Source organism: Lepidochelys kempii, chromosome 18 (assembly GCF_965140265.1).
Source record: "Lepidochelys kempii isolate rLepKem1 chromosome 18, rLepKem1.hap2, whole genome shotgun sequence".
Taxonomy (NCBI): domain Eukaryota; kingdom Metazoa; phylum Chordata; order Testudines; family Cheloniidae; genus Lepidochelys; species Lepidochelys kempii.
Genome location: NC_133273.1, coordinates 8,218,491 through 8,236,908, shown reverse-complemented (window position 1 = coordinate 8,236,908; position 18,418 = coordinate 8,218,491). Strand labels below are relative to the sequence as shown.

Genomic DNA, 18,418 nt, shown 5'->3' with positions numbered 1-18,418 from the left:
TCCCCTGGCAACAAGTTCCACAGGTTGACTGTGTGTTGTGTAAAATACTTCTTTTTGTTTGTTTTAAACCAGCTACCTATTAATTTCATTGGGTGACCCTTAGTTCTTTGTGTTCAGTGGAGAAGTAAATAACATATCCTTATTGACTTTCTCCACATCATTCATGATTTTACAGCCCTCTATCATCTCCCCTCTTAATCATCTCTTTTCCAAGATGAACAGTCCCGGCTTTTGTAATCTCTCTTCATACGGAAGCTGTCCCATACTCTTAATCATTTTTGTTGGCCTTCTCAGTACCTTTGCCAATTCTAATGTATCTTTTTTGAGATGGGCTGACCAGAACTGCATGCAATATTCAAGGTGTGGGTGTGCCATGGATTTATATAGTAGCATTAGGATATTTTTCTGTTTATTATCTACCCTTTTCCTAATGGTTCCTAACATGCTGTTGACTTTTTTGACTGCCGCTGCACATTGAGAGAACTATCCACAATGCATACATGTATCTATAGCACCTATGAGTAGAACAGGGCCCTAATCTCCGTTTGGGTCCACTGACAGTACTGAAATACAAATAAATAATCATAATAAGAAAGGTTTCAGAGTAACAGCAGTGTTAGTCAGCCATGTAGCCTGTATTCGCAAAAAGAAAAGGAGGACTTGTGGCACCTTAGAGACTAACCAATTTATTTGAGCATAATAAAAGAATACCAAGACATAACAAATAGGCAGTTTTACCATTAGCCTTCATTCATGCAGGAGGATTTCATGGTAGCATTTTAGTAAGGGAAGAACCCTCCCCCACATATTAACTGAATTAATAGCCCCCGCCCCCCCCCCAAAGTCATCCTGTCCTAGAGATGGAGCTGTTCTCAAAGCTGGACTTTGCCTGCCTCCTTCTTTCACAGCTCTATCCTTTTTCTTGTGCATACATGTGTTTCTGTTTTGTATTGTAGCATTTGTTCTGGCGGCTCATATTTACATTTTAAGTGCATCTGGTGGGTGGGCGCTAGGGGGAAAAAAAAAACCCAACCCTTTTCTTTAACAGGAAACAAAACAAAATTAATTAAAGCCTTTGAATTCTTTCTTTCTTTTTGTTGCACTCTTCATCCAAACCAGGTAGAGTTTTGAAATTCGATTCGGATCTCTTTGGGAGGAGGAGAAAGTTGATTTTTTTAAAGGTAGTGGCGGGGGGGGGGAGCGGATAAAAAAAACCCTAAGAGGAGGGGGGTTGGGGTTGAATGAATAAAAAAAGGGAAGGAAGGCGGATCCACGTGGTTTAATCGGAGACAGACAGAGATCCCATTGTTCAATTTTTTTTTTTTAAAGGCAGAGCAAAAGAAAAAGGGACGCTGGAGGAAAATCTAGAAGAGGAGAGCTGGGAAAATCCCTAACCTGAATCAGAAATAAACCGGCGGAGCTACACGGGCAAAAAATAAAAATTAAAACCTGCTGGAAAGAGTTGGAGAACGTCAAAGTTTTTTTCTTCTTCTTGATTTGGAGCAACAACAAACCCAACTCCCCGAACAGGTGTTTATGGCTTTTATTGGGGGAGGGGGGAAGCGCATCTTTTTGTGTGTTTTTTAGCCTTTTCTTGAAAAGGCCTGGGAACGGATCCGGCCAGTAGAAGATCAAGCTCTGAACCCTCGAGGATGGAGGCATGAATTGGATTTTTGTGTCATTTCTGAGCCGGGTGGGGGAGACAATTGAGTTGATTTTTTTTTTTTAATAAGGGGGAGGAGAGTTCAAAAACAAAAGCAGCTTCAGGTGGGGGGAAATCCCCCCCTCCCCGCAGACACACACACTTTGCGGGTGCCTTGAGGGGAGAGACAAAGTGGGGGTAGAGTTTACTTTTTAATAGACTTTAAAGCGCTTTGTAAGTATCCCAGCGATTCCGGCTGAGGGGGGATGTGGGTCGAGAACTCTCACCTATACTTTTTGGAGCCGGCTTGGGGGGGGGCGGTCCCCCACTTGCTTGCGGGATTTTTTGTTTGCCAAGGTGTAAAACTATCGCTGGAGCTCATCACCCCTTTCTCTGTGTGTAGGTTTAATGTCCGGATCTTTTCTACACTGTACATTTTAATGGGGGGGATTTTTCTTTCCCCTTACATCTTGTCTGTTGGCTAGTTTGAATGCTAATGGGGGGGGGGAGACACACATTTACCCCCTAAACTTTCGCAGGAGTGGTGCCATTTCCATGCCGGTTTTTGTTTTTTTTCAAGGTAGCAAATTTTAATCCATCTAGGACGAAGGGGGGGGGGGAGATTTTTTCTGTGCGATTTTCGTGCATTTGGGGAGGTGGGGGGGCAGTTTCCCTGCACGAGGCGGGGGGGGGACTATTTTGCCACGCGAGGGGGTTTGTTGTTGCTCGATTGTGCATTTCAGGGCTGTATAACCTGCGGGGGGGGGGCTGCCCCCCACTTTCCCCGGCAGCCTAGAGCTCCGCCGCCCCGGGGGCCCTGCCGCGATGGGGGGGCCCGGCGGCCGGATCGGGGCCCGTGACCGCCTGTGTGTGTGTTTGTCCCGCTCTGCCCAGCCGGCAAGATGCCCCGGAGGAAGGCGGCGGCGGCGGGGCCCGTGTGGGAGGCCAGCTCCGGCAACGGGACGGCCCGCTCGGCCGGCAGGAAGCGGCCGGGCCCCGGGCCGAGGAAGCGGGGCCGGCCTGAGCGCGGGGCCGGCGGCGGCGGCGAGGGCAGCAGCAGCGGCGGCGGCGGCGGCAGCAGCGAGGAGGACGGGCCCCGGGAGCTGCTGCTGGCGGCGGCCGAGCTGGACGGGGGCCCCGGCGGCAAGAGGGCGGCCAGGCCCGGGCCGGGCGGCGGCCGAGCCGGAGGCCAGGCCGTGATCATCAGCGAGCCCGAGCACAGCAAGGAGCGGATCGTGAGAGACGGGCCCCGGGGGGAGCCCCCCCTGCCCCATAGGCCAAAGCCCCGGGGGGAGGGATGGGAGCCCCCCCTGCCCCATAGGCCAAGGCCTGGGAGCCCCCCTGCCCCGTCAAGGCCCGGGGGGGAGGGATGGGAGCCCCCCCTACTCCATAGGTCAAGGCCTGGGAGCCCCCCCTGCCCCGTAGGTCAAGGCCCGGGTGGGGGAGGGATGGGAGCCCCCCCTGCCCCGTAGGTCAAGGCCCGGGTGGGGGAGGGATGGGAGCCCCCCCTGCCCTGTAGGTCAAGGCTTGGGAGCCCCCTGTCCCCATAGGTCAAGGCCCAGGGGTGAAGGATGGGAGCCACCCCCCCCCCCAAGTAACCAGGGGGAGAAGAGATGACAAATAGTCCTCATCTTTCTAAACCAGGGCGGTATGGGTCCCCTTGTGCCCCCCCCCCCATCACCTAGTTGGAACTAGGTGGACTCCCTACTTGTCCCCACCCTAGGATAACTAGATAGAAAATGTGAAAAACCAGGACGGGGGGGAATAGGCGCCCATATAAGAAAAAGCCCCAAATATCGGGACCGTCCCTATAAAATCAGGACATCTGGTCACCCTACCCCACCCTCAAAACCAGGTGTGGGCAGTATGCCCCCCTTTCCCTGTGAACTGCTGGGGGATAAATCCCTCTTGTCATTCCCCACTTAGTTTTTGTGCCGGGGAAATATATAAATAGCTGCTTTCCTTAAAATTGACCCAGCTAGGGTTGGGGGTGAGATGTGTGTGATTGTTTAATGCTTTTTTAAAAATTAACAATCCATAGGTTAAATACATTTAATCACATCGGGTGAAGATTTCCTTCACTAAAGTTCTGCAAATGGCCTGGACCCCAACCCAGTCCCTTTAACCCACAACAAAAGCCTTTTAAACAATCTCCTCCTTGCACTTACTCTTGATATTTATCAAACATTTTCTCTTCCTCTTGGCTTGATTTTTTTGCCCCCCTATGGGGAATTTTCACCCCTGTGGTGTAAGCACCCGTCTTCCCACTCCATGTGGGTCAGTCCAGCAGTTGGCGCTCTTCCTGGGAATGTAGGGGTACTTGCATTTTGGATGTGGTAACTGTTATGGCTACTTTGGATTTGAGGACAGAAGTTCAAACCTTCCCTGAAAATGGATCCCCCCCTTCCCCCCGCCCCAGTGTCTTAGATTAGGCCCCTTGCTGAATCAAATGAGCTCACTTTTTTTGGAGGTGTGGGGGCCTTCTCTCTCTCAAAAGAAAAGGGGGGAGGGAGGGAATTCATGCACTGCGAAAAAAGCTGGCTGTAGTGAGCTGTAGCTCCCGAAAGCTTGTGCTCAAATAAATTGGTTAGTCTCTAAGATGCCACAAGTCCTCCTTTTCTTTTTGCGAATACAGACTAACACAGCTGCTACTCTGAAACGTGTTTTGTTTGGTTCCTTCTTTATTTGGGGAAAGGGAAGTCCTTTTTGGGTGGAAGAGAGGGAAGTCTGGATATTCCCCAGGCCAACAGAAGAAAAATAACCCTCTCAAATGTTCCACAGGAAGGATTTCGATGTCAAACTTATCTTGGTCACTAACAGAACTCTTCCCCCTGAAAAAAAACAAACAAACCAAGCAAAAACCCAACCCCTTAGTTTTACGATCATGTGGGTGAATGTACTTTGCTGAGAAGTGGGTACGTGATCCGTTTATTACATCTGCAAGCAAACTAGCTCAGTGGTTTGAGCATTGGCCTGCTAAACGCAGGGTTGTGAGTTCAGTCCTTGAGGGGGCCATTTAGGGATCTGGGGCAAAAATTGGGGATTGGTCCTGCTTTGAGCAGGGGGTTGGACCAGATGACCTCCTGAGGTCCCTTCCAACCCTGATATTCTATGAGTCTATGATCATCACAGCCAGACAGACTTTGATGTTAGAGCGGGAGAGGCTTTGCTTTTATCATGAAAGAGAAATCATGATCTTTATTTGAAAGACAGTCCCTCTCTGATTGGGATGCCATTCAAGGAGCCCAGCTTCCTGAAAGAAATGTACTGGCGTTGGAAGTGGGGAGCCTCCCCGCAATTCTTCAGCTTGAGAGAAAGACTTCATGCTACGCATATTTGCGTAGCCTTGTTGGACCCAGGGTGTGAGACAAGGTGGGTGAAGTAATATCTGTTACTGGACCAACTTCGGTGGGTGACAGAGGCGTGTTTTGGAGCTCCATAGACGGGTGGAGCTGGAAGGCTTGTCTCTTTCACCCACAGAAGCTGATCCAGCAACAGATGTGTAACAGGGAAGATCTTCCCCTTGCTCCCTGTCTGGTATTGGCCTGTCTCTGTCTGGGAAGTGTGCGTGTTTGGGGGCTGCATTAGACGCTCCAGGGGATGTTATTACAGGGCAGGGGGATTATTTGTTGTTTGGAGAGAGACACTGTTAAGGGCTTTGAGGTTCCCGCCTTGTCTCTGGCAGTGGTGAATGACTCTGGGGGCTGGGGGAAGGAGAGGAGGCGGGCAGTGCACATGCCCAGTTGCTCCCAACCCTTTTTCCCCTCCCTCCCATCTCCCCAGGACGTGGGGGAAGCCCTGCTACTGTAGCAGGGGTCAGGCAGGCATTGCGCATGTGTGTGTTCGTGGTGGTTCCCCTCCCCAGGATGCAAGGGAAGCCCGGCTCCCTTGTAAAGGCATAAGCTGGAGAGGGCTTGTTGCGCATGCCCAGTGTGTTCTCTCCCTTCCCCCTCCTGTCTCACCAGCAGGTGGGGAAGCCCTGCTTGTATAATGGGGGCAGAGGCAGTAGAGAACTTGATTAGCATTGTTGCCAGCCACACTTCTCTTTTTTCCTTTTGTTTGGGGGCAGGGCTGTTTGCAAGGAGAGAGGCAGGGAGCTGGAAAGTGCACAGAACTGCTGTGGATCCCTAATTAAAATGGTCTGACTAATTATAAAGCTCCTGACTTTTGCAAACCCCCCCCCCCCCCCCAAGCATCTGGAATAAGATGAGATCTTCTGCTGAAGCAAGCACTGATATTAAGACACTTTTGTACTCTTCTCTCACAAGAAACAGCGTGTGAAAAACCACTGAACTCATGACTCCTCCATGCTGCGTGTATTAGGCTGAGTGGCCTGCGTTATAGTGATCAGTTTTATAGAGCAGCCAGAGTTTGCTTGGCACAGAATAAATAAGATGCAGTCCCTACCCCCAAGAGTTTACAATCTGAGCTCCAGATTTTACAGTCTGAACCATGCAGGTGGACCCTCGTGCCCATATGCAGCCCCACTGAAGGTTATGAGTGTAAGAATCCAACTGTGCTGACCCAGATGGATGACTGAGGCTTTACAAAAAAAAAGAGAGAGAGACAAGGGGAAAGAGGATTGGCGCAAAAAGATGGAGAGTAATTTGAATAATGTTAATGTGGTTACTTAGTTTTGTTACGAAAGCGTCTTAGCAGCTTCTGTTTTAGTTACTGTAAATTTTTGTTTGCGGTTGTGAGCAGAATCTTCCTTACCTCTGGGATCTTGATAGAAACAGCATGTCTTCCATGAGGCTGTTCGGTAAGCAAAACCTTAAACACATGCCTGACTTGTTGACATTGCTTCTGCAACAGTGTTTATGATGTTGCATTTTCATTTTTATGGGGGGTGGGGAAGGGTCCCATGTTCTGGGACTGACATCTGTGCAGGAGGCTGGACTCCTTTAGATGATGGTGTTGTGATGCCGGCGACAATGTTAAAGATGTCTGAAATAGCAGAAGTGTCGGTGACGCCATGAACAGTTGGTCTGGGTTTTGTTTGCTTCCCTTCTACTGACCAGTTAAGCGTGGAAGTGTTTAAAGTATTTGTTGGTCTCGTAGTTTTTCTCCTTGTAGAACAGAAATACGTGCCAGACTGAAAGATTAGTACAGTGCAGACTGTTTTAAACCTCCGAAGACCACCCACCATGAGACTTCAGAAGACTATTCAAAACTGCCTCCACTATAAGCCTTTGGGTTGTCATGAGGCATCTATTTAAACTTCCAAACATGCAGGAAAACCAGGGCTTTGGATCTGCAGGTGCTCAGCTTCTCTGAAAATTTGGCCTAAAGTGTCCACTGATGTCATGATTCAAAGGCCAAACTTGACTATTGGGTCTTTGATTTTCCCTGTGGTAACCATGGTCTAATTTATTTGAATCTTGTGGATAAAGCCAGCTTTCAGTGTTTGACTTGTGGGTAGGGGAATAAGCATTGGGGAATAGTTTTACTTACAAACAAGCTATGGAAAATGTTTTGCTCATTCCTTTGAAGTAGAAGTTGCTTCTGCATTGTCATGGCTTGGCCACTTCTTTTCTTGTATGTTATGAGACTTGGAAAGGGAAGGATCCATCCTACAAACACCTTCAGCCTGCTTTGCCAATAAGGTCTCTGCTCCGCTGTTGCATGCGGAGGTAAGTTTGTGATCTTTGCCTGAGCTAACGGAATGTTTCGTAACAGTCCCTTTGCTCTGCTCATGCAAGTGATATTGGTCATTTAGTGGGGATGCAAGTTTAATGCTGCAGCGAGATCACACAGCACTGTAGTGTAACGTGCGTTCAGAGGGTTCGTTAACTCTGGGATGAATCCATGACATAAGCCAGATTTATTTACTTGCCCTGTTTTGTAGCTGATTGCAATAATACACTCTCTAATGGACAGGCACCTTTAACACTCGTTCCTTGTCTAAAAGATGCAGCCTCCCAAATGAGTCTGTTAAAAGGTTGAACATCAGCCTTTCAAACCTCTTTTTTCCCTTGAGATACAATTCCAAAGTAATTTTACCCTGGAAACCCCATTTTGCTGATTGAAGAAAGCATCGTATATTTTTTTTCCCCTTCCATCCCATCCATCTTAGCACAAATTACGTGACTAGGATCTCAGTAGGCAGCAAAGATCCAAAGAGCATGCTTAGGTTAGTGTACAGGGAAGACTTCTTTTATTGCTAAGTAAATCTTTGGTATAGTCTTTTAACCTGAACAATACTGAACATTCTGGACTTGGCACCTTCCCTCCGGGGAAATTGGACTCTACTTCAGATGGGTTGAATAGCCTTAGCTTGTTTTTGCTGCGTTGATGTATTCTTCCTATAGCCATTGTACAGCATCTTATCATCATGCCTGTACTCACAAAAGGAAAAAAAACAAACCCAGACCAAATAGTATTAATCCCAACTTCATTAATAAAGATAACAATTAACTCTGAAAACCTGTCCGGTCTCCCAAGCCAACATATCAGTCACTGTGAGAAGCATCTGTAATTACTGCAGTGTATTAAATTTAAAACACTCTCTTTTTCTTCTTTTTTAGCATGGTTCCTAAAGTGTCTGCAGTCAAGCTGTTGTTTGGTAGCATTGTCCAGATTCTGATTGTGTGATGGCAGCAGAATATCTTGGTTTCTGAATGCTGAGTGATGTGCTAGCCATGTCGTTCAGTACCAGACCGTATCTCCATCGTTCCCGATGTGGTACAGCATCAAATACTCAATTGATTTGAGTGGACATCCTATGGGAAACCGCTGCTAGAAAACAAGGTTTCAGAGTAACAGCCGTGTTAGTCTGTATTCACAAAAAGAAAAGGAGTACTTGTGGCACCTTAGAGACTAACCAATTTATTTGAGCATAAGCTCTGATGAAGTGAGCTGTAGCTCACAAAGCTTATGCTCAAATAAATTGGTTAGTCTCTAAGGTGCCACAAGTACTCCTTTTCTTTTTGCTAGAAAACAAGTTTTTCTCCTTTGCTCTATTTCCTGATCCATTTGGCAGACCAGGAAGTTGTAGGAGTAAAGTCAGTTGAACCTACAGAGGGGTTTGCCTCAGGAAGAAGTTCCTGTTTCTTAAGACAGATGCTTTGATGTAACATGTATCCAGGAAGCTTAGGCTCTGGAATCCCTGCTACAGAAATAAAATTCATGGCCTATCAGTTAAAGGAAAAGGGGGACAGAGAAAATTGGGCGTGATCTGAAATAGTGGGAGCGTTTGAAAGGCTTGTGGTTCTAATCTCTCTGATAAAGATCTTTAAGTAATTTAAATGGAGTTTAGGTGGCTTCCCTGTCAGATTCTTGGGCTGTTTCTTTTCCTTTACAAGGGTGTCTGTGTCGAACCCTCCCTCTCCCACCAGCTGTTTGTTACAGAAGTGTGCTATAATGTTGGCTTTTAGCTGTGTACTTGGGAGAAAAACCAAATGGATGCATAATTTCCCCAGCCTTGTAAAAGTCAGAGGCCATCGTTTGAAGCATTCTCTTGTGGGGCATTCTATTTTAGTTTGTAAGTTGCCAACCAAAGGTCAGGGGTTTTATATTATCAGCGATTGCAAACATAATGACTTGGGATGTTCAAAGGAGCTTTAAGGAGTTAAGCCCCCAGCTCTTATTGTATTTCAGGGTTGGTTGGGTGTCTAAATACCTTAGCTCCTTTGAAAATCCCAACCAGTCACTTAAATTTAAGCTCCAGAATTCTTGTTCCCACTCTTATTTTTTAAACCTTCTTAACATGGGTAAGTTCAGTCCTGTGGAGCGGGGAATTCATTTGCCTTTGTGAGTGTCACATGGACAGCATTGCAGGATGGATGATGCTGGCTTTTGTTTTCTGAGCTGTGTGCATATTCGGCGCATAAAGGGCTGGATTTTTCAAAGGTGCTGAGTACCCACCTCTTCCAGGCTGCAGCTGGAGACATGTAAGCCCCGTGCTTGAGAAAATCAGGACCACAGCTTTGAATATGGTTATGCTACGTCAGCTGTAAAGGGTCGGATTTTTAAGGCTGGAGAGACTCTGTTCCCCAAGGAACTTGAGGTTCCGAAAAAATTCAGTTGGTCCTTTTGTTGCTGATTAGTTCAGAATAAGTGATCTGACTAGAAAGCCTGCTTTCTTGCTTTTTGGGGCTGCCAGGAAGTGCTGTGGGGCGCAACCAGTGCTCCTGAGAGCAAGAATGCTGTGGGGTGATGCTCGGAGTTGGGCGTGAGATGGCAGCGAGCTCTGAAGAGAGTCCCATCGTGACTTGGCTAGATTGTCGGGCTCAACGGGTAGTGATCAATGGCTCCATGTCTAGATGGCAGCTGGTATCAAGTGGAGTGCCCCAAGGGTCGGTCCTGGGGCCGGTTTTGTTCAATATCTTCATAAATGGTCTGGAGGATGGTGTGAATTGCACTGTCAGCAAATTTGCATATGATACTAAACTAGGAGGAGTGGTAGATACAGTGGCAGGTGGGGATAGGATACAGAGGGACCTAGACAAATTGGAGGATTGGGTCAAAAGAAATCTGATGAGGTTCAACAAGGATAAGTGCAGGGTCCTGCACTTAGGACAGAAGAATCCAATGCACCGCTACAGACTAGGGACCGAATGGCTAGGCAGCAGTTCTGCGGAAAAGGACCTAGGGGTGACAGTGGACGAGAAGCTGGATATGAGTCAACAGTGTGCCCTTGTTGCCAAGAAGGCCAATGGCATTTTGAGATGTATAAGTAGGGGCATTGCCAGCAGATCGAGGGACATGATCGTTTCCCTCTATTCGATACTGGTGAGGCCTCATCTGGAGTACTGTGTCCAGTTTTGGGCCCCACATTACAAGAAGGATGTGGAAAAATTGGAGAGAGTCCAGCGAAGGGCAACAAAGATGATTAGGGGTCTGGAACACATGACTTATGAGGAGAGGCTGAGGGAACTGGGATTGTTTAGTCTGCAGAAGAGAAGAATGAGGGGGGATTTGATAGCTGCTTTCAACTACCTGAGAGGTGGTTCCAGAGAAGATGGTTCTAGACTATTCTCAGTGGTAGAAGATGACAGGACAAGGAGTAATGGTCTCAAGTTGCAGTGGGGGAGGTTTAGGTTGGATATTAGGAAAAACTTTTTCACTAGGAAGGTGGTGAAACACTGGAATGCGTTACCTAGGGAGGTGGTAGAATCTCCTTCCTTAGAAGTTTTAAAGGTCAGGCTTGACAAAGCCCTGGCTGGGATGATTTAATTGGGGATTGGTCCTGCTTTGAGCAGGGGGTTGGACTAGATGACCTCCTGAGGTCCCTTCCAACCGTGATATTTTATGATTCTATGACTTGTAGGATGATGGTCACAGTGGTGGGCCTCGCTTTGGGAGAATAAGGGCTAAGATGCAGTGGGCTGCCAGAATAAAGTGGGGGTGAAGGGAAAAGGTCCCTGATGTTAATGAAGGTTTGAATCCTGTGCATGGTGTATTTGACTCAACTCCCTGAACAATTGAAATCTTCAGCCTTAAGGAGCTAATATGTACAGTACAAAGTGTTACATCCTGTCTCTAGCCAGGACCTTTCTAATGGCCATCCAGTTTTAGGGTTTTTTTTTTTTTTTTTAAACTATAGGCCAGTTTTATTGGAGTTTATCCTCTCTCGGTACTATGAATGTAACTTGCAAATACCTGTACTGATCGTTAGTTGCTGCAATGCATTTGGTATGAATCTTCACCAGATTTTGAAAAAGCAAAATCAGTCTAAAAATAAACCATAGGTATAACTGCCCTGCTACAGGCCGCCATGCTATTTCGTGCAATAAAACACTCCACGATTGCCCGGAGCATCTAAATGAACGGTAGCAATACTAACAAACTGTTTGATTTCTTGCCACCTGCTCTCTCTGTATGCTGAGGTAATTGCAGAACAGTTGCAATTCCTATTTGCCTTTCCTGTCTGCTCACCTGATTGTTTCTCTTTACACCTGGCAGAAACTCGAAGGGTCCAAGTGCAAGGGGCAGCTTCTGATATTTGGAGCAACCAACTGGGACCTGATTGGCCGTAAAGAAGTGCCGAAACAGCAAGGTAGGAGAAGCTAAGCAACATATGTGTCTGAGTGGCCGATTGTGGATAAAATGACCGTATTAACGATATGTCTGCACTGCAATCAGGAGGTGTGATTGCAGCTGGTGTAAGCATAGCTGATCTGCAGTGTCTCCTCCTGATTGCAGTGTAGACATACCCTTTAGGCGACAAGCCTGATGTCTGTTGCTTGTCTCTCTTTCTACTGTCCCCATACCAAAAACAGTCAGTCATGCTCTGAAAATCTTTTACATAGTCAGGACTAAGCCCTTTGAAAGGAGGAAGATGCAGTCTTAAAACTGACATTCTTGGGATAGCCAAATGACCTGCAAAGGAATTAAAATACCAAAGCAGTGTCTGAAAGAATTGTGGTTTGCAGTAAGGCATTGTCCAAGCTAGAATCTGCCTACTGTCAAACTGTCGGAGTGCAATGAGATCGTTAATCACCAGCAGTAGACATCCTCACAATGTTGTCTCATCTGAAAGGGGGCGCCAGGACCAGTACATTTCCCCCATTGTACCATGTTTGGGGTATTTGTTCAGTGCCAGCTCAGAGGGAAGCGTGCCACCGGCATCCCTTCCTTGGAGATCTCCTGGTCTGATTTTTGACAAGTTCAACCATACAGACTCATACAAGCGTCTCTGCCGAAGACACAGTGACAGTAGCTTAACATCTGTGGTATCTGTGAGGTTGGCGGCCTACAGTGCTTCCTCTAAATTTTCCCACCCATGTGCGGAATGAATTTTGTTATGTGCACCAATATGGAGGTGAAGTGTGACGTGTCCCCTTCAGAGTGGAGCACATAACAAAATTCATGTGGTGGGGGTGGGGTCAAGGGGTTCGGAGTGTGGGATGGGGCTCAGGGCTGGGGAAGAGGGTTGGGGTGCAGGGGTGTGAGGGCTCCAGCTGGGGGTGCAGGCTCTGGGGTGGGGCTGAGGATGAGAGGTTTGGGGTGCAGGAGGGTGCTTTGGGGCTATGGTGGGGAGAGAGGACTCTCCCCATAGCAGCGAGGCAGGGGATTGGGGTGCAGGGGGTGAGGGCTCCGGCTGGGGGTGCAGCTTCTAGGATGGGGCTGGGGATGAGGGGTTTGGGGTGCAGAAGGGGGCTCTCTCTCCTTGTAGCAGCACCTGGGCTGGGGCTGCAGGATAGGCGCCCCTCGCCCGGCCCCAGTAGGTCCAGGCCGCATCTTCGGGGGGGGCAGGCCAGCGCAGGTTGGTGGCTGGGCTAGCTTGGGGGTGGGGCTTCCCTTCCCTGGCCGGTCCCTGAGCGGGTTCACGGCGCTCATAGGCTGCTGCGCGGCCATGCAGCTTACAGGAAACTTAAGCAATCTAGAATATTTCATGGATGCCAGACAGCTTTCACTCCGGCACTTGTTGGAAAGTTAGGCCAAAGCTCCTGGAACACAGCCCTGCATTAATGTGCCTTTTGCTTTCAATGGCAGCATGTGGGGCAATGCGGAGTGGAAACATTTGAAGTCCTAAACATTCTGAACAAGGGCTGGTCGAGGAGTGAGTTTGCTTCCTCTTTCTCCAGTCCGTGCAATGTGCCTATTCTCAGCCAGCAACAAGTGGGTCTGATCCTCCTGTTGGATACGGGAATCCCTGCATCCTGTAAAGCTCCTAGGGGGACAGGCACTCCTGTTGACTTTTGCAACGCTCCAAAAATTCATGTCCATGGTCGGAATCTAGCCAGAGAGCCGTTTGAAGCCAAATCTACGACGTCGGTGCTTTGCTGGGCAGCTCTCTCTGTTATTGTGGTTAGATGACTTAGAGGGCTCCTGTGAGGCATATGGCTTCTTGCTGCTTCATGTGAAGTTATTGAATTCTAGGTGTCTGTATTTGAGGCACTGCTGCTGCAAGAAATTGCAGCATAGCAGATCAATGGCCACTTATTTGTAAAACACCCTTTGATTTATAACAGCCTCTGAATGTTGTCTGTATCTAGCCATGTGGATCACTTATCAGCATGCCTTAGGAAAGAAGAACAGGTGATGAACAAGAGCTTAAAATATTTCTGGTACTTAGAGTTGTTTGGGGCGTGAAATGATAGGAATGCAACAACAGCAAGGTGATTAGACTAAGAAACAATGGTTGAGGACTTGCCCTGATTTGACCATCTGGGGGAAAACTTGTTTTCTAAAATGTTACAAAAAGTGCTGTGGGGGAAAAATGTGTGCTTTTCTTCATTATAAAATGTTTAACGTAATTATGTAACCTTGTAGAGATGTGGAAGAGGTCATGCTTTCTATGAAAGACAACACCAGGATCCAATATATGTACTGATGGCCTGATTTCCAGAGTTGTTTAGCACTTCTGAATATCAGACCAGGCATTCATTGAAATATTCTCTTTAAAGGCTTACTTGTGGAATTGGGCTCTCAGTATCCTGTGAGAATGAAGGACAAAGGCACCTTCTCCACTGACCTTGAGAACTCATAGCCTGTCTGTTATCAGGAGGTTGCCTCCTTGTCTGTACTCACAGTGAGCTCTTTGTTTGGCCTCTCACTTAAAGGCAAACTGCACCTATTGTGCTCAGCTCAGTAGTCTAGATGTTCAAAGGAAAAAGCATTTCTTGCTCTGGAAAATTAGGAAATGTTTGGATTTTTTAAAATCTGTAATTAGTTAGCATTTCTGAACCTTGGACTGAAGACTGCCATCAGAGGAGGATGATGCAGTGTTTAGAGCACTAGCCTAGGGCTTGAGAGACCTCTGCTGTGCCACAGACTTCCTGTGACACCTTAGGCAAGTCACTTAATCTCTCCGGGCCTCAGTTCTGTGTCTGTACAATGGGGATAAAAGCCCTGCCCTTCCTCATGTGGGGGATGGGGTTGTGAGGATACATGCGTTAAAGGTTGGGATGCACTCAGATACTGTGATAACAGGGGCCATAAAGTGCCCCAGAATAGCTAGATCCTGCTGATGTTCAGTGATGCTAACGGCGTGGAGAGCCCTGTGGGTTAGACCTTCCAATAATGGCTTGCCAAACCGTCAGAACTCTGCTATTCAAACAAACGACTGATTTTTCAGACTGCTAAATGAACATCAAAATGGGTTTATAGTCTTTGGAGTGTAGGGATCTGCAAAGCCAAGGTCACATGATGGCACCTTTCAGCGAGGTGGCTGCCTCCAGTAGGCTCAAACATGACAATTGTTGCTAATCATTTATAATATTAACAATACCTCGCTTTTATCTAGCATGTCTCATCTATGTACCTCAAAGTCCTTTACAAAGGAGATCGGGATCATTATCCCCATTTTACAGATGGGGAAACTGAGGCACAGAGAGTGGGGGGAGGGGAAGTGACCTGCCCAAGGCCACCCAGCAAGTCAACGGAAGAGTCAGGAATAAGACCTGGGTTCTCCTGAGTCCCAGTCCAGCACTCTGTACGCAGTGTAACTTTTCTTGCCATTGATTCCTGGTAACAAGTGATTCTTACCCTGTGGAGTCAGACGGTTGGACTGAGTAAAATCAGCATAACTTTCTGTTGTTGTTGTTGATCTCCATGGTAGTGCCTAGGGGATCCAGCCAAGATCACATCCCAGTTTTGCTATGTGCTGTACAGACACCTAGTACGAGACATCTCTGCTGTGAAGAGCGTACAGTCTAAATGGAGGAGTCAGACAAAGGATGGAAAGGGAAATGGGGCAGAGGGAGGTGAAGCAACACTTGCCCAAATCATAGAATCATAGAATATCAGGGTTGGAAGGGACCCCAGAAGGTCATCTAGTCCAACCCCCTGCTCAAAGCAGGACCAATTCCCAGTTAAATCATCCCAGCCAGGGCTTTGTCAAGCCTGACCTTAAAAACCTCTAAGGAAGGAGATTCTACCACCTCCCTAGGTAACGCATTCCAGTGTTTCACCACCCTCTTAGTGAAAAAGTTTTTCCTAATATCCAATCTAAACCTCCCCCACTGCAACTTGAGACCATTACTCCTCGTTCTGTCATCTGCTACCATTGAGAACAGTCTAGAGCCATCCTCTTTGGAACCCCCTTTCAGGTAGTTGAAAGCAGCTATCAAATCCCCCCTCATTCTTCTCTTCTGCAGGCTAAACAATCCCAGCTCCCTCAGCCTCTCCTCATAACTCATGTGTTCCAGTCCCCTAATCATTTTTGTTGCCCTTCGCTGGACTCTCTCCAATTTATCCACATCCTTCTTGAAGTGTGGGGCCCAAAACTGGACACAGTACTCCAGATGAGGCCTCACCAATGTCGAATAGAGGGGAACGATCACGTCCCTCAATCTGCTCGCTATGCCCCTACTTATACATCCCAAAATGCCATTGGCCTTCTTGGCAACAAGGGCACACTGCTGACTCATATCCAGCTTCTCGTCCACTGTCACCCCTAGGTCCTTTTCTGCAGAACTGCTGCCTAGCCATTCGGTCCCTAGTCTGTAGCTGTGCATTGGGTTCTTCCGTCCTAAGTGCAGGACCCTGCACTTATCCTTATTGAACCTCATCAGATTCCTTTTGGCCCAATCTTCCAATTGGTCTAGGTCCTTCTGTATCCTATCCCTCCCCTCCAGCGTATCTACCACTCCTCCCAGTTTAGTATCATCCGCAAATTTGCTGAGAGTGCAATCCACACCATCCTCCAGATCATTTATGAAGATATTGAATAAAACCGGCCCCAGGACCGACCCCTGGGGCACTCCACTTGATACCGGCTGCCAACTAGACATGGAGCCATTGATCACTACCCGTTGAGCCCGACAATTTAGCCAGCTTTCTACCCACCTTATGGTGCATTCATCCAGCCCATACTTCCTTAACTTGCTGACAAGAATACTATGGGAGACCATGTCAAAAGCTTTGCTAAAGTCAAGAAACAATACATCCACTGCTTTCCCTTCATCCACAGAACCAGTAATCTCACGCAGCACATCAGCGTCAGAGCTAACAATGGAACCCAGATCTCCTTAGGTCCTAGTCTAATGCTTCTCCATCTGGACCATGCTACCTTGATTCTAAATCTTTTGTTATCATTTTGACTATTGTACTGTCTCTAGAGCCTCCGAGCTGAGACCGGTTGAGATGTTCAAAGTCAGTTAGGGCAGGGTTTCTCCACCCGTGGGTTGGGACCCAAAATCGGGTCTCCAGAATGTTTCCCAGGGTCGCTTGGCAGCTCCTTTGGCCCCTGTCCCATGAGGGTGGCTGGGCTCGCCTCCCTGCTCCAGGCAATGCAGCCCCTGGGGTCCAAGTGCCACTTGGGTTTGGCCCAGCTGTCCTGATGATGGAATCTGGGTAGGTCAAATTTGAGTGAGTGGCACTGCAACCCCATGAGCCAGGTCACCAAGGGGGCCAAACTTGAGCGGTGCTACAACCCCAGAGGTTGCAACACCCGGAGCAGAGAGCCAAGTCCAGCCAGCCCCACAGCACAGGAGCCACCACTATGGGGTGAGTGCCGGGCAGGATCTGCCAAAAACCACCCCAGGGCCTCTCCTCCCGAGACTATTTACTCAGTTGCGACAGGCCATAACCATTTACAAATGGGTCCTGAGCTCAAAAAGGTTGAGAACCACTAAGTTAGGCGATTTGGGCACGCAGCTCCCACCAAGTTTAACGGGAGTTGTGTAGTTAAATGCACTAGTTGGCTTTGTAAATTTCGAGGGCAGCAATGAACAGACATCCTCCATCCCAGTTAGTCAGAACAGTTAGTGCAATTCAGTAGACACTGACAGATGTAAGCCATACCAGAGGGAATTAAAAACCACAGTTAAACTGCATTCCAGAGTTGTTAGCAGATACACCCTTTTTAAATGGTGTAAAATAGACCAGTCCTGCTTGATTTCTGTCATCCGAGATAAGCATGTACAAACCACTCCTGTTGTTTCTCTTCTCCACGTTTGGAACCCGCTGGCCATTGCTGCGTATGTCTAGTTTCACTACCCCCGTGGTAAACGGCATCTTGAAATAGAGATGATTCCTCAAATAATTAAAATGGGGGAAAGTGCTTACCTCAGTAATCTGTCAGTCATTCAGCTTCTTTGCATTAATCCAGTCCGCTCTGAGTCCTCTCCCTCCAAAGTGCTCTGTTCAGTGGCATATCCTCTAGTGCTAGTGTGGTCCCTTACGGTATCCCACCACTTATTCTTGTCGGCCTCTTTCTTTTTTCCTTCAATCTTGATCTGTGGGACTCTCATAGCTACATGTTATTAGGAATGCACTTTACCTGTCCAAACCATCTGAGCCTGCATTCCCTCATTTTTTTCACTGTTACTTTGAGCACATCTCTACGATGCACGTTCCTCCCGTGGTCTTTCTTGTTTACACCATTTATCCATCTTAACTTCTTGTGGAACAGATTGTTTGCTCATGTTTCTTCTGTTGCGTAACACTGAGTATTTGGTATTTGTGAAACACCATTTGATTTTTAACAGCCTTTGAATGTTGTCAGTATATAGCTATGTGTATCAGCCAGACATTTAAAACTGGATGGACCACCGTTTTTTAGACTTTCCCTTTAATCTTACTGGTATCTTCCTGTCACATACGACACCACATCTCTCTCTCCATGTGAGCTGGGTTTTATTATCCTACTTCTAATTTTGTCCTCCGTTTCCCCATTTTCCCAGAATCTGGATCCCAGATACTTGAAACTTTGTATTTTTGGTATTGTCTGCCCATCTGGTTTCAAGGATAATTCTTCAGTGTTCATATTACTGAAATTACACATCATATATTCTGTTTTTCCTCTGTTAATTTTGAGCCAATGTCTCTCCGGCACATCTCTGTATTCATCAATATCCTCTTCTATGCAGTGAAGAGAAAGATAGT

The 18,418-nt window shown here is 47.4% G+C and overlaps 1 protein-coding gene across 3 annotated transcripts in view; it reads left to right on the top strand.

Moving 5' to 3' along the window:
- The first annotated feature begins 950 nt into the window (after positions 1–950).
- Positions 951–18,418, top strand: part of RCC2 (regulator of chromosome condensation 2) — a 38,359-nt gene continuing 20,891 nt past the window's right edge. For 2 of the 3 annotated variants that reach the window (XM_073316268.1, XM_073316270.1), the window contains exons 1-4: positions 951–1,119; positions 1,330–1,530; positions 2,537–2,877; positions 11,549–11,642. In XM_073316268.1, the coding sequence (XP_073172369.1) occupies positions 2,545–2,877; positions 11,549–11,642 (427 nt within the window). In that variant the 5' untranslated portion in view covers positions 951–1,119; positions 1,330–1,530; positions 2,537–2,544. Of the gene's footprint in view, positions 1,120–1,329; positions 1,531–1,782; positions 1,877–2,536; positions 2,878–11,548; positions 11,643–18,418 lie in introns of those variants that run through there. The other variant, XM_073316269.1, reaches the window with a different exon arrangement.